Genomic DNA, 16,898 nt, shown 5'->3' with positions numbered 1-16,898 from the left:
TATATATGCAGTTAAAATCATTCTTATCTGGGCTAATAACATTTTTATGTCTCATGTGAATCCGCCATTGACACATGCCGTTTTGACGGGGTATATATCAGACGTAAGGTAAAACTCACGAATGTTTTATTATTCCAGAGCGAATGACGGCGTTCATGAGACCGATGTCGCCGTCAACATCAACGTCACCGACATCCTCGACGAACCCACTGTTATAACCGTACACAATCCACTCTCCCTCGTGGAAGAACTGCCAGTTGACTCACCGATAGGGGGTGTATTCGACGCCACAGATAAAGACAAGGACGAACTCTTTACCTACAGTCTTGAAGGTATGTGAGTGAGTGAATTTAGTTTTACAACACTGTTAGCAATATTCAGAAATATATAAGGGGGTCACCAGAAATGGGATCCACACATTGTACCCAAAGTCGAACCCGGGTCTTCGGCGTGGCGATCGAACGTTTTCACCTCTAGGCTACCCAACCGCGTCTGAAGGTATGTTCTGCTGTTGTTAAGGGAGGGGCTTGATAAGGCAAAAACTTACATTTTGGGGCTATCATTTCTAGATGAAAAGACCCGTGAACATCAACTGCAGTAAACCGTGCTTGACGTAAGAAGCAGCTAGAGAGATCTCTAGGTCAGGCTTAGTGACAGATGTCATCCTATCCCATTTGTGTTGATCGATGCTCGTTCTATTGATCACTGGATTGTGTGGTCAGGACTCTGTTATTTACAGACCCTCCCCGTATAAATAGAACAGTGTTCAGCCTGGCGTTAAACAAATAAACAGACAAACAAAAAGTTGACAGACACAAAGATAAACACGGACAAAGCGTGTTATCGCAACACAATTGTTATACTGTGATTGAGTGGGTGAGTGAGTGAGTTGAGCTTGCGAATGTTTTGGCGATATTCAAATAATATCACGGTCCGGTTCACCTTAACGCATTACCGACCCTGATTTTCCATTACATTATGCATTCGTGTTATTGTGTGAAAATAATAACGTATGATGAAAAAAGTATCTATTTAAGCAATGGTCTCATTCTAGATAGCTGAAAAAGAAGACGTTTTGAATAGACGTGACTCTTTCGACTTTTAGAAAAAAATATATATTGAAAATTAGATCCAATCATTTCTACATGCAGTATAAAATGGTGAGAATGAAATGAAAACTAAAAATGTGTTTTGCTCTTGCTTGTCTTTCAAGGCACAGAGAGTACCTTCTTCAACATAGACAGTGCCAGCGGCTTGATAACCATCGCCCAGAGAATCGACAGAGACGCTGGTTTGACCTCTATTACTGACGTTACCTTGAAGGTCACTGACGCTGTGCTTACGGCGTTTTCCCAACCACTCACCTTTGACGTAGTGGACATCAACGACAACAGTCCACAATTCACCAGCGACGTCATCTTTGCAAATGTGACAGAAAACACGGGCATAGGTGAGATGTTTGATCTAGAACGCGGCGAGGTCTTCAGCCTGACTTAATTTGTACATTTTCTTGTACTTTCTCCGAATCCTAACATAAAATCAAAACATGAAATTTAGATTTCATTGAAACGTTTCTGTTGTTTCTACGTTTTATACTGAGGAGATATTTCATCCTAACCGCTAAGTGGATCCACTTAGAGGATACGCTTTATACTGAGGAGAAAAAACCCAAACCATCCTTATCGCTGCTGTAAATGGATCCAATCTTAACGACATTACGTCAAGTAAAGAACGAGGCGGTAGCAGCTTTACATTTACAAAGCCAGGTGCACTAACCCGACCTTGTTTTATTCCCGGAATGCTGCGGGCTAGGCAGGGAAACAAAAGTACTATCGTTAATATTTTCTTGGTTTCACCTAGGAATCAATCCAAAGGACGAGGTTTGGATGTGGGTCGCATTTGGTCAACAGTATAGACAAATATTCACGTCTCAGAACCTTTGTAATACTTGCATTGACAATACGATTTATCTAAAATGTAGTCCTCTTTCATATGAACATCTGACAACTTCAAAATCATAAGGATTTGTGAGGTAGCTTAGTGGTTAAGCCATTCGATCTTGATGTGTTCGATTCCTCAGATGAAAGGTGGTTTATTGTTGAATGCGGCATAATCTCATATTCGATTAGCCGATCCTGTGGTCCTGTGAGGCTCCATCATACACTGATTTTAAACCAGATAACCGGTTTACTTTTGAATATCTTTGTTTACCCAACCAGACCCTGAATTTGGCCAGTTTTACATCATTTCGCCTTTCTAGCGAATTCATGCTGTAACAATATCTTGATTATGCTATAGATATATTTCTGTTCGGCTCGGTGGTTCAAAGCGATCGCTCGCCACGCCAAAGACGGTTTCGATTACCCACATGGGTACAATTCTGGTGTCCTCAGCCATGATATTGTTGGAATATTGCTAAAAGCGTCGGTAAACCACACTCCATCGCACACTCATATTTCTGTTCAACAGACACATTGCTGAAGACGTTTAGTGTTACTGACGATGATGACGGTGATAACAGCAACGTTGTCGTCTCCGTTGTGAGTGGGGACGATGCAAATCCTAATGAGAAGTTCCGACTAAATGGCCTTGAACTGCTGACCACATCTACAGCTGTCGACTACGAGGCTCTGAGTTCAGCCAACTTCCTGTACACCCTGACCGTGCAAGCCGTGGATCAGCCGACGACGGAGGCAGCGAAGACGGCTGTTGCTGTTGTTGTTTTGACAGTGCGTACTCTTTTGAAAGGCGTATTCATAACACAAACCTTAAAACATCCCTTTAGTCACAATGTTGACAAGTTTAGGATTGTCCTTGACATGTAAACGTATTTGTATAAACAAACAGGTAAACGTATTTATATAAACAAACAGGTGAACCTATTCATATGAACATACAGGTAAACGTATTAGGTAACCCGTCGAAAAACGGGTTAATGTATTTGGATCAACAGACAGGTAAATGTGTTCAAGAGCAACGGATAGGTAAACGTATTTGGATCAAAGGACAGGTAAACGTATTTAATATTAGCATTCAGGTAAATGTATCTAATATCAACGGACATGTGTACATAATTAAGACCAAAAGGAAAGTTTAGTAAGTATAAACAGACAGATAAACGTATTTATGTACACGTGTTTAACATCAACAGAAGTATTTAATATCAACAGTTAAAGTATTTAGCATCAACTATCCCCTCTATCACCCTGCCCATAGGTGTTACCAGTCAATGAGCACACCCCGGCGTGGGCCGCGGATCCAGCAGACATCACTCTGTCGGAAACGTCATCGCCTGGGACTGTGATAGCCTCCTACACAGCAACTGATGACGATCTCGGCAAAGACGGCAACGTCACGTATGAGCTGGCCTCCATTTTGGACAGTGAGTTTCGTAATAGATTCTTCTAGAAAATAGGGTACATTCGGAAAGAACTAAATTAAGATAACGGGTTCTAACAAGAGGTTTATGATAATTATGAATTTGGGAACATAATACAACCAGTAGTGATACATTTCAGTAGATGCAATGAAGGCCAACGAACTTGAAGTACGATGGTATCAGAATCTATACAGAAACGTTGTATCGACATAGAAGTTGGCATCTGGCTAAAAAACATGGATCTCGATGATAACATCCAAAACCATGAGAATATTACATGTTGATTGTAGATCTGGGAGCGGACAGATCCGGCACATTCACGTTAGATTCTGGGAACGGAGAATTCGCTCTTGCGGCGAATCTCGACTACGACACGGGCGTGACGTATTATGACGTCACGGTCAGGGCCGTTGATGGTGGAACGCCGGTACTAAGCGTTGATAAAACGATCCGTATTTCCGTCGGCGCGGAAAATGACAACCCACCCGTATTTAGCAAATCTGCTTACGATGGAGAAATTGCAGAAAACGTTGCCACAGGAACCAGCATGTTAGGTTTCGTGGTCACTGACGTTGACGGTGATACTGTCACGGTTACAGTGATAGGAGGAGACGGCACGTTCACAATCGACGGCTCCGACGTTAAGACGGCAACTACTCTTGACTATGAGATGAGGCGATGCTACAGTTTCACAATCAGGTATGGTAGAAAAACGTTCAATTCCTTTGCCGTCAATAATGATGTTGGACCTGTGAAGATCTGAGTTAGAATTGGCCTTCATGAACACGTCTTAAGAGGCGACTGGGGGGATCAGGTGATCAGTCTCGCTGACTTGGCTAACATGTCATAGCATCCCAGTTGCGCAATACGATGCTCATACTGTTGATCACTAGGTTGACCAAATGTTACATTCAACAGCAGAACAATTACACCAAGTCACATGGGGTACAGTTACTTTCTTCGCGAGTACAGATACTATTTCATAACCCTATCGTTTCAAACAATATACTGGTAAAGATTTGAAATACCTCCACTGCAAATAATTTATAGGCTTATGTATTAGAAAGACAAGACAGACGAGGTTTCAATAAAGGCTTTGTTTGATCGACTGCTTCAAGATTAAACATTACTAATGTTGTTTTTTTCTGCTTGCAGAGCAAGTGACGGTGTGCACGAAACGGAGGTCGCCGTCAACATCAACATTACCAACATCATCGACGAGAATCCTGTCCTTAACGTCAACACCCCAGTCTCCCTTCCTGAGGAACTACTCATAAACACGCCGCTAGGGTGTGTGTATGACGCCACGGACATTGATGATGGCGACACGATAACTTATAGTCTGGAAGGTGGGTATTTAAATTAGACTTTGCTGCAAAGGTTATGTCTGATAAACCGAGTCTTGACTAGTTCTTTTTTTATCGATGAGTATACATCTGACATATCACTACTGCCTGTAACCTAGGGATAGAGTGAGGGAATGACTTTAATTTTACGCCGCACTCAGCAACATTTTAGCTATATGGCGGCGGTCTGTAAATAATCGAGTATGGACCAGACTGTCCCGTGATTAACAGCATGATCATCGATCTACGCATTTGGGGTACGATGACATGTGTCAACCAAGCCACAGAACCTTTACCCGTTAGTCACCTCTTACGACCAGCAGGGGTTGCCGAAGATCAGTTCGTAACCCAGATCTTCATTGATCCAAGGGATAGAGATAAAAAAAAATTCCGATTGGCACAGATCTTAAGCGTTTCCCATTGTCACCAAGGGGCCAGGAATAGGATTCAAACTTATGAACACTGCAAATCAACTTGTGCCAGCTATGCTACGTATATCTATTCAAAGCAAAACGACGTCACATGGACAATGCTATTTTTAACCATTCTTTCCGTTTCATCACAGGAACCGGAAGTTTCTACTTCAGTATTGACCCTTCAACCGGCGTGATAACAGTGGCGCAGAGAATGGACAGAGAGGCCGGTTTGACCTCCATTACTGACGTGACCTTGAAGGTGACGGACGCAGGGGGTAACGTGGCGTCAGATGCTTTGACTTTCGACATCGTGGACATCAACGACAACAGCCCTACGTTTGCAGAGGACGTCTTCTTCGTTAACGTTACAGAAAACACGCCTAGTGGTAAGCAGACGTGTTTCATTTCTTGCATGGGACATTGGCTGAGTGAGTGAAATAGTTTCCTTGATGCAAAAATCCAATGCTTCAATGACGGATTGCTAGGATGGTCCACGAATGCAATGTTTGCAACCAACAAGTGGTGTGTGATAGTAGTACTGTAGAACTCGGGTTAGAAGATTTAATAACTGAATGGACAAAGAAGACCTCCATCACTGACGTGACCTTGAGGGTGACGGACGCAGGAGGTAACGTAGCGTCAGAGACTGTCACCTTCGACATCGTGGACATCAAAGACAAAAATCGTTACCTTTTCCGTGATGTCGTTAGAAGATGAGCCGGGCGGCTTGGTAGCCTAGTGTTTAAAGCTTCGCTCGTCACGCCGAAGACACGGGTTCGATTCCCCACATGGGTTCCCACTGTGTAGGTCATTTCTAATGTTCCTCGTCCTGATATTGATAGACTCCCTCGAAGATTAACCACTCTGAAAGCCTTATCTTTCATATCATGTTTAATTCTTAGTTATTCAGAATCAACAGCTAATACGTATTTACTCTGAATATGTACCTGTTACTTATATTTACATCAGGCCATGTATTCTTCACGATCTCATGCACGGACGTGGACGAAGGTGACAACGCAGCAGTCAACGTGACAATCAAGAGCGGAGATGTCATCCCTGCCAGGTTCAGTCTCAGCGGTATGGACCTTGTGTCTACCGGTCAACCCGTGGATTATGAAGACCCCGCAGTGCCCGGCAACATGTATACTCTATCAATACAGGCTGAAGACGCCCCTCAGCAGGGGGATCCCCACGTTGCCATGGCTACCGTCATTGTGATGGTGAGTACTGATTGTCATGACTGTTACCACTACAACGCCTCAAAGGTTGATTGTGTTGTATACTCCACAGGAAGCTGAACACGACAATAGGTGTATATTGATGATTAGATCTGAGGGTCTTTAAAAGAGTTATCTTTCTGATCAGAAAGTGATTTATTGCCATAAGAATATTCTGTACGTTTAAATAATATTTATTCAACCTTTTGGTCTTGGATAACAGTAAAATAATAATAATTTTTTTACATTCACACATTTTCGTGGCAACAGTGGTACTAAATGTAGTACCATGGCCTCTCTGTGATTGCCACATTCGTGACCAACTCGTGCTATTCCGGGACAAGCCGTTTTCTTGGAGGTTACGGAAAGGGGCGAGTGGTGACGAATGTGAACTATTTATGACTGATATTATTTGCAAGACGTAGAACTGGACAAATGGCGCCATCTATTGGTCGTGAAGAAAATTTCACTGGGGGTTGAGACATATTGTGAAAATACAGTATTTGATAAAATTCCATTAGAGTACAATGCGTATCTGACATGGGATAATGAGCTATTTACTTGGATTCCATAAAACAAGCTGTCGAGCCAAAGACTGGCCGAGTATGGTTTTACATCGCATAAACAACAATATTCCAGCAACATGGCGGCGGTCTGTAAATACGTTAGTCCGTACCAGACAATCCAGTGAGCATCCCGGACTGATCACAACGCAACAGAAACCTCCGTTTGTATTTTCTTTTAGTGTACGTGAGTAAGTGAGTTATATTTTACGCCAATATCAACAATATTCCAGCTATATGGCGGCAGTCTGTAAATGATTGAATCTAGGCCAGACAATGCAGTGATCTGCAACATCCGCATCAATCTACGCACTTGGAAACCGCTGCCATGTGGCGACTAGGAAAAGTCTGACAACCCTATCCCGTTAGTTGCCTCTTACAAAAATAATGGGTTACTAGAGACCAATTGTAACCCGGATCTTCAGACCCCAAAATTCTTCACGTTGAATCTATATTAGGGAAACGAACCTGGGATTCGGCGTGACGAGCGAATGCTGGAACCAAAAGATTACGACTGACTGGAAGTACTTGGCTGAAAGAAAAGTTAAGAAAGAGAAGTTTCAAGATTGTATGCGGAATGACAGGAATCTCCATCCTGTTCTCAGGTTCTCCCGGAGAACGAATTCACACCTGTTTTCACCGCACCCACCGCAACCGACGTGGCAATATCCGAAACCTCACAGATGTCGTCAGTGGTGGAAACGTTTTCAGCTACCGACGACGACAATGGAGAAGACGGGCGCGTCGTGTACGAGATCACAACGGTGACTGATCGTAAGTTGAGTTGTTCACAATGTAGACACGTTTCAATGATTATATGAAGGTGTTGAGATTCATAATTTTTAATCATGTAAATTATTTATGAAAAGACATATTTTTATGAAATTGTTGTGGTTCAAAATGGTGTCAGATGAATTACTGTATTATCAAGAGGAATATGGTCACACATTACTATTCTAAATCTAAATCTATCTCAGGATTAACGATTATCTCCCATCATGTCCAGTCTGTCACTAATCCGTCGTTCCCCATGATTTGTGATTTGTGAGTTCCTTTATGTCTCCCACCTTTATGGAATGACCTTAAAATGACGTGCATCAACGTCCATTTTTAATCATGCATTAATGTTGAGTGAGTGAGTTTAGCTGTACGCCGCTTTTAGCAATATTCCAGAAATATCACGGCGGGGGACACCAAAATTGGGCTCGCGGTTTGTACCATGATGGGATTCAAACTCGGATGCGTGACAACCGAATAATCAACATTAAGTCTGCCGTTAATTTCGCATCACCATGTTAGTTTTGTTTACCCTACTTTCAATATTTCTCAGCGTCTGGTGCTGATGCTTCTACAAAGTTCTTCATTGAAGAGGCCACTGGAGTTCTCAGAGTAGCGGAAGGTTTAGACGTGGATGTGATGAGTGGTGGCGTGGCGCACTACGATATCACGGTGACGGCAACAGACAAAGGTCTCACGCCTAAATCCGCAACCCAATCACTGCGCGTTACTCTACAGAATGAAAACGACTTAACTCCAGAGTTTATAGATTTTACTTATTTTGTCAACGTCCCAGAAGACACGAGCGTCAACGACGTCATCCTGACGTTCAGTGTGCGAGACGGCGACGGTGACACTGTCACTGCCAGTCTGGTTGACGGAGAAACGTCCCTGTTCTCAGTAGCTGGTACGGATGTCACACTGGCGCAAAAGTTGGATTATGAAACATCATCGAGTCACTCGCTAGTCATCAGGTATTATTAATGACCCTCGTATGTCCTTCCATTTATTCAGAAATGTGCCACTTTTTGAAACATAATGCATTTTGTCCATGCAAGGACATATTGTTAGTGACGGAACTACCAACTTATATACGTTTTATATTTTATACATGTATATATCATATGCACCGATGCCTACGAGGCGCATTTAAGAACTGCTTAAGCAAGTTCATTCGCAAACGTATCTGTAGATGTAACATGTTTGATGGTTCTAACTGGTATGATGCTTAAAAGCTCAATGTCACACTGCACCTCTCTGATAAAAGGTCATAATGCATTTCTCTCAATATTGTTAGCCCTCAGGAAAGTTACTACAGAATGTGTGACATTGTGTCTTTAAGTTAAAAGTAATAACTTCCCAAGTCATGCAGAATTTCAGAATGCCTAGTTCAGATGTTCCCATAATTTCACATACATGTCATCCTGCATCGCAAAGCCCATGTCATCAATCCATTGTAATTTTCCAATCTTAATGTCAATTGTCAGGTTGGAAGCATTCTATCGGTCGGTCTGTGCTTGAATAACCGAGACTTCATACTGCTATGGAAACAGATTGTGTCAATGTTTTGATGAAAAGTTTCTGTTCGTCATTTAGCCATGGTTTGAAATATATCGACTGAGTGCAGTTCGGAAGTGTTCGCTTACCTCTTTCTCCTGTTGTCGCAGTATTTCTGATGGTGTACATACGGCGAACCAGACACTGGTTGTCAGGGTTACTGACGTCATAGACGAGCCCCCCATCGTGGTGACTTTCACTCCTGTTTTCGTGACGGAAGAGCTTCCAGTAGAGACGGCTGTTGATGGCCTATTTCACATGACCGACCTTGACAAAGACGATTCATGGACCTTCACCTTGCAGGGTAAGAAATATAATTGCACCTAAATCATATTGTGAATATTTGTAAAATTATTATTTTATAAAAATTTGTTTATGAATTAGTATTTGAAATAAACATAGAAATCGTGTTGGTTAAATAATTGGAGAAGACAAGAATTCGTCAAAAAGGCATGCTTTACTCGGATTCCTGGGAAAGGAGAACACATTCAGTCCTCGGTTCCAGCACTTTCTCGTTTTAACCAAAGTTTTGGTCCCATTTCTGCTCAAGTTCTGTTCAACTTACTCTCTTGCGTGCTTAATATTCAGCTCTGTAAATATGTTCTGTTCTGTAAGTTTTTCTCTATCAACATGTTCGGCTCTGATTCACATGGTCTGTTAGGTTCCACGTGTTATAATGGTATAATGTTCTGTTATGTTCAGTATATGATAGTGTATTGTGCTGTTGTATTAGATATGGTCCATCAGATTTAGCGCGTTCGGTTAGTCTCTGCATATTTTCTGTGACAGGCACTCATGTTATTTTCGTAACGACTCATCAATTGCTTGTTATGTGCCCTATTACGTTCCATATATAGAGGATACTAAACGACCTTCCGTGTAATACCATTTTTATTAAACGAGTTAATGATTTGGTATCAGACGAGCGAAAGCGAGTTTGATACTAAATCTTTAACGCGTTTAATGAAAATGGTATTTCACGGAAGCGAGTTTAGTATTCTGTTTATTACTCGCCAACATAAATTGACAGAAACTGCGGCGAAATTGCCTATAGTGTGAGGACACTCAGCTTTCAAGTCAAACAAGGTCTAGTAAAATCGCGACATCAACATTAGCATTGTGACGTCACAACTTTGAACCATTTTGACGTCATACGTCAAACGATATTACACTAGTGTAATACTGAAGTGAAAATATTACAGTGCAGTATCTTCAACGGGCGAGTAATAAATAGAGGATACTAAACGACCTTCCGTGTAATACCATTTTTATTAAACGAGTTAATGATTTGGTATCAGACGAGCGAAAGCGAGGTTGATACTAAATCTTTAACGAGTTTAATGAAAATGGTATTTTACGGAAGTGAGTTTAGTATTCTGTTTATTACTCGCCAACGTAAATTGACAGAAACTGCGGCGAAATTGCCTATAGTGTGAGGACACTCAGCTTTCAAGTCAAACAAGGTCTAGTAAAATCGCGACATCAACATTAGCATTGTGACGTCACAACTTTGAACCATTTTGACGTCATACGTCAAACGGTATTACGCTAGTGTAATATTGAAGTGAAAATATTACACTGCAGTATCATCCACGGGCGAGTAATAAATTATTTTATCATCTACACTTTCTCTTATCTTTTACAGGCATATGCTGTTACCTTCTACATATTACTTTCTATTCGAAATATGCATGTTGTCTGGGGTTCTATATCTGACGTTCTATACCACATAGTCATGTTCTGTTGAGTTCGACATATTACGTTCTATTACACATGTTCAATTCAAGGAAGTGACAGTCCCTACTTCACCATCAACGCTACATCCGGGTCTGTAAAACTGGCACAGAGAATTGACCTTGAAGCTCTGGCAGGTGACAGCGTCCTCGACCAACTGACCTTGACAGTGACTGACCAGGCGGGACTCCAGGCAACGGCGTCCCTCAGCGTGGAAATACAGGATATTAACGACGCTTACCCGACGTTTGCGGAGTCGGTGTACAAAGTCAACATCTCCGAGAGCTCTACCACAGGTTAAGTTTGAAATACATTCATGAAATATTTCTAAGGAAGCAAGAAGGAGTTTCATTCCAAATTTAGGCGGCTTGGCGAAAGCGCGAATTGCCAAATGAACACAAATGGTGCATATTTTCCCTATTTCCACTCATACAACTACGGATGTTACACGGTGTAGTTCGGATTACATAAAAACAAATCAAAGCAGCGGAAAGCAATCTTGGGAAAATGTTCCGCTTCTTTGGTTATTTGGATTTTTATTGTGTTTTCTTCCAGTAGGCAAATAAGGTCCTGTTGGTCTGAAGAGAAACTCATTGGAGTTGCCACCGTTAACCTGACACTCTGGGATATACTGTTCAAAGTTTCGTTACACTGAACTAAGCTATTTACCCACGCGCCCACCCAGAGACTTACTCACCCATTCATAAACAGCTCACCTGATCATACACTTACTCACTCATAGACCCACCCACCCAAGCACTTACTCGCTCCACTTCACAGAGTATGGATGATCGGTAGCTTCAGTATCCGGGTCCTCCTATTTCCATCTTATGGAGTCCAAATTTGAGGTTCCCTTTTGCATCACATGACATTAACATCATTCAATAATTTATATCAGAGGTGTTGGTGGATCTTGTCGCTACTGACGCCGACTCCGGTACAAACGGCGCCATCACCATGCAGATCACTGACGGCGACGACCCGGGAGCAAGCAAGTTCCAGTTGAGTGGCACGCAGTTGTCTGCCCTTGGTGCTGACCTTGACTATGAGGCACTGAAAGACACCCAGTACATGTACATCCTGACGGTGTCAGCAGCTGACTCCCCCTCGGGAGAAGCACCTAAAACAGGCGTGACCCTGGTTGTTGTCTCGGTAAGTGGTGTTCTATACAGAGTATAACTGAATTAAGATCGACTTGAAGGTCGTAGAATCATCTCCACGGAGGTTTCTGACAAACTTAACATAGCAATCAGAGAAGACCCCTTATCATAGATCATATAGAATGGATTGTAGTGTCCAGCACAGATAACTTGACCACTCATAATGTGAGAAGAATCTGAAGAAGAATCAGCTCCACTTAGTAAAGCTGTAAACGTATGTTCAGGGCGACATCACTCGAAGACGTCCGACTCAGTGGAACCCGTGAAAGTGCGAGTTAGAATGTATCTTCAGTAATCCATGCTTGTCGTAAGAGGCGGGTGGTCTGGCTCTCCGACTTGGTTGACACATGTCATCGGTTCCCAATCGATGATCGATGCTCATGTTGTTGATTACTGGATTGTCTGGTCCAGACTCGATTATTTACAGACCGCCGCCATATAGCTGCAGTAATGCTGAGTGTGGCGTAAAACTAAATTCACCTAGTCGATGGAGGTCGTTTGAGTGAGTATGGTTTTAAGGAGCTGTGGTCAATATTCCAGTTATATCTTGCGGGGTCAGCATAATATTAGACGAACCCCAAAGTGATGCAGACCCCCGAGGTGTAGCATGGGAATAGGGCTGACAAACCTTGAAACGTAATCGAAGCAACAGTGTGAAAAACCTAGGTTCCTGTTGTGCCCAACTCTAAACGGCGAATTACGGTCAACTGAACGTTCCGTTCACGGTTTCTGATGTCCAACACACACAGCAAAACTGAGGAGAATTCGTGCTTTTAAATGATATCCATAAACCTCATTACACGTTACCATGGAAACTATATGCCTTCAGATATTACCAGTGAACGAGCACGCCCCCGTGTGGACAGCAGCCCGTGTGGTCAAGTCCGTGTCCGGCGGCGCCCTCCCTGACCTCAACATTATGGAGAACGTCACCGTGGGATCAGGTCTTCTCACGCTGCAGGCGACTGATAACGACCACGGAGTCGACGGAGACGTCACCTATACCATCACATCCGCAGTTACAAGTAATCAAAATATACTGAGTCTGAAAAGAAAATTCACATTATTTCTTCCAGGGACTATTAAAGAACAAGATTAAAATTTACGATTACTTCAAGACGTTTCTGTAGAAACGGTTACATCCTTGACATTTTTGCGACACCGGATTATTTGCTTAGGAATATATGCAATGTGTATGGAAATATTTAAGTCATTGTCCGTTTCAGCGTTTTCTCTACGGTTATAAATGCATGTGACACATTAATGCAGAAGTACATTGAACACTGGTGTATCCTGAGTACGTATGGTCTCGTGGTTAAAGTGTTTGATCGCATGACTGATAGTTCGAGTTCGAATTCTCATATTATCGTTGTTTCCCACTATGATGAACAAGGTTTCATCGAAAGCAATAAATTTTGCAAACGAAGGATGCATCCAAAGTTCATTGTTGATCTGTTTGAAAGATAACATGACATGTCTCAAAACTGTATATTGTAGATCACATACAATTGACATTTCTCTGATGGAAATATATTCGATGTCCTGAATGTCAAGATTTCCTATGTTCATTCATTGACCTTAAATCATTTACTGAGAGACTCACAGACAGGTAGATCCTTATTGTGAAATTGCTTAATCCTAGATAGCTCACACACAGCTGGATTATAGCTTAGTGCGGCGCTAAACGATAAATCAACTCCCGCAGTTAATAATCTTGGAAGCTATCCAACGTTAATATCACTCACTCACTCATCATAAACTAATTTACTCGGTCCTCCAGACACTGGAGCAAGCGCCATAGATCTGTTCGCCTTAAACCCGGTCACTGGAACGCTACGAACTGCCGGTAACCTTGACCGAGATATCACAACAGGGGAGATGTACTACGACCTCATTCTCACAGCCAGAGATGGTGGCAACCCCTACAAGGAGACGTCAGCAACGCTCAAAATCATACTCGACAACGTCAACGACAACGCCCCAGTTTTTACGTCTGCTGACCACAGAGTCGACGTTGCGGAAACAACGCCGGTGGGTACGGTGATACACACTTTCGCCGCCGCCACAGACGTTGATGGTGATGCTATTACCTACTCCATTGTACGAGGCCACAGCGACGTGTTTGGCACCACGGGTGTGACTGTCGTAACGTTGCTGCAGCTGGACTATGAACAGGAGAGATGCTATTCCTTGGTCATACAGTAAGTTCGAAGGGCTGCAGCGGGTTCCTTAGTGTGTGTTGTTTCACTCCTTGTTTTCTTCATCATGCTGTTGATCACTGGATTGTCTGGTTCAGACTCGATTATTTACAAACCGCCGCTATATAAGTGGACGATTGCTGAGTGTGGCGTTAAACAACACAGATATCAAACTTATTTTCTATTTTTGTTGGCATGCCAAAGAACTTTGGAGTTCCAACTTTCGTTGACGTTCCTTCCTTGTTCATACAAACTTCAAGTTGAGGATGTCCCCGATCTGGAAATCGGATTCAATCATCATTTATTCATTCAGATTATTCTTGATTTCAAGCTGCTGTGATGTTTGTTTTTTTTTTTTTTTATGCTGCACTCAGCAATATTCCAGTTATATGGAGGCGGACTGTAAATGATTAAGCCTGGACCAGATTATCCAGTGATCAACAGCATTAGCATCTATCTACAAAATGGATCTACGATCAGGCGAGCATGACCATCCTATTCCGCTAGTCGCGTCGTATAACTAGCAGGGATTGCTTATATAGACCAATTCTAACCCGAATCTTTACGCGTTTTAGTCGAGTTACCATATGGACTGTTGTGATGATGATGATGATGATGATGATGATGATGATGATGATGATGATGGGCATGTGCGGAATTTTTAAAGTATTACTGAAGATGTAGTTAGCATTTCAGAGATTTTTTAGTTGTCTTTTCGTTGCTTTTTATCCAGGGCGTCGGACGGTACCCATGGCGACAACGTTACCATGACGATCAACGTCACTGACGTCATTGACGAACAACCTGTCATTACTGTGCATGATCCGCTCACTATACCAGAAGAGCTTACCATCGGAAGCAAACTCAGCTGGGCGTATGACGTCATCGATAAGGACAAGAATGACAGCCTCATCTACACTCTAACGGGTGAGGAAAATGATGAATGACCATGACGTAACCATGTTGGGACTGAGTGAGTGAGTGAGTTTAGTTTTACGTCGCACTCAGCACTATTCCAGCTATATGGCGGAGGTCTGTAAATAATCGTGGACCAGAGAATCCAGTGATCAACAACATGAACATCGATGTGCGCAACTGGAAACCGATGACATGTGTCAACCAAGTCAGCAAGCCTGACCACCCGATCCCGTTAATCTCCTCTTACTTCAAGCATTGCCGCGTTTTGTGGCAAGCACGGGTTGCTGAAGACCTATTCTAACCCGGATGTGCAAGGGAGTAGGTGGGTTGGGTCGCAGCCTAGATAAGTATGTTTCTAGCTTTCGGCGTGACGAGCGTACGCTTTAACCACTAGGTTACCCCACCGCCCCTATTAGTTTGGAAAAAAGAGACAAATAGTATGACATTGTGAAGTACGATAAGGATGCAATGATTTTTCGTTGCGTACCGTGACACATGAGAGAGAATAAGTGCAGATTCTGGTAATGATAATATGAAGTCTGTCTGTGTTTCATAAGGGGAGTAGGGTAGCTAAGTAGTCAACGCTTTTGTTCGTCACGCCAAAGACCCGGGTCGATTCCACACATGCTTAAAATGTGTCTGACCATTTCTTGTGTCCCAGCCGCGGCGTAAAACGTCAGTTACTGTGTGTCACACATGCCAGTTTAGTTGCAGCTTCTACTTCCAGTCGTATTAATTGGAAGGGTGAGTGAGTTAGTGACCTTTTTTAGTTTTAGGCCGATATTAGCAATACTTCAGCAATATTGCCGCGGATGACACCAGAAATAAGCTTCACATATTGTACCCATGTTAGGAATCGAACCCGGGTCTTCGTTGTAGGAACGAACGCTTCAACAACTGGACTACCCGGCCGCTCCTCAAAGTTTCCGAGAAAAGTGTCCCCTTTAATGATTAAAGCAATTAGCTTAGTCTCCTCCTTCCTAGGGTCTGACGCAGGGTACTTCAGTCTTGATTCTACCACTGGACAACTGACCGTAGCGCAGCGGCTGGACAGAGAGGTCAAGGCCGTTCTGGACACTCTGACACTACACGTTGAGGACTCGGTGGGACTTACTGCTGACGCTAGCTTGGCCTTCACCATCACAGACATCAACGACAACGCTCCAAAGTTTGCCCAAGATGTCCATGTTGTATACGTTGCAGAAGGTGGAACAGCGGAAGGTGATTGATTGATTGGTTGATTGTGATCCTCTATTTCCCTCTCTCAGTATATTATGTGCTGATGGCCTAGAAGTCTCCCTGTGACAATAACCACATGAACTTTGAGAGGCCTCGAAGATTCACATACACATATAATATGAACGTTTCTGTTACACTACCAGTTGACTTGGTGACGTTTGTGGTGGACGACGTCGACGTTGGAGACAACGCCGCCTTTAACGTGTCTATAACTTCCGGTAACGATGGCAGCGAGTTCAGGCTGGACGGCCTCGTTCTGAAAGGCGACAGTTCGATGATTGACTACGAGACTCCCGCAGTGAACAACTACACGTACATTCTTTCTATACAGGCGGTGGATAAACCAACAGACGGCGGTAGTCGAACTGGATCGACCGTCGTCGTAGTTCAC

At 42.9% G+C, this 16,898-nt stretch overlaps 1 protein-coding gene across 1 annotated transcript in view; it reads left to right on the top strand.

Moving 5' to 3' along the window:
- The window catches only part of LOC137260832 (protocadherin Fat 4-like), a 65,603-nt gene that overhangs the window by 12,152 nt on the left and 36,553 nt on the right, over nt 1-16,898 (top strand). Inside the window, exons 11-23 of the mRNA XM_067798392.1 lie at nt 139-332; nt 1,214-1,450; nt 2,470-2,729; nt 7,530-7,698; nt 8,255-8,675; nt 9,369-9,562; nt 11,046-11,288; nt 11,891-12,144; nt 12,982-13,177; nt 13,933-14,353; nt 15,084-15,277; nt 16,253-16,489; nt 16,651-16,898. Coding sequence (XP_067654493.1) covers nt 139-332; nt 1,214-1,450; nt 2,470-2,729; nt 7,530-7,698; nt 8,255-8,675; nt 9,369-9,562; nt 11,046-11,288; nt 11,891-12,144; nt 12,982-13,177; nt 13,933-14,353; nt 15,084-15,277; nt 16,253-16,489; nt 16,651-16,898 — 3,268 coding nt within the window. The remainder of the gene's footprint in view (nt 1-138; nt 333-1,213; nt 1,451-2,469; nt 2,730-7,529; nt 7,699-8,254; nt 8,676-9,368; nt 9,563-11,045; nt 11,289-11,890; nt 12,145-12,981; nt 13,178-13,932; nt 14,354-15,083; nt 15,278-16,252; nt 16,490-16,650) is intronic.

The sequence above is a fragment of the Haliotis asinina genome, chromosome 14 (genome assembly GCF_037392515.1).
Source record: "Haliotis asinina isolate JCU_RB_2024 chromosome 14, JCU_Hal_asi_v2, whole genome shotgun sequence".
In the NCBI taxonomy this organism is placed as follows: domain Eukaryota; kingdom Metazoa; phylum Mollusca; class Gastropoda; order Lepetellida; family Haliotidae; genus Haliotis; species Haliotis asinina.
This window is presented reverse-complemented; position numbering and strand designations above follow the sequence as displayed.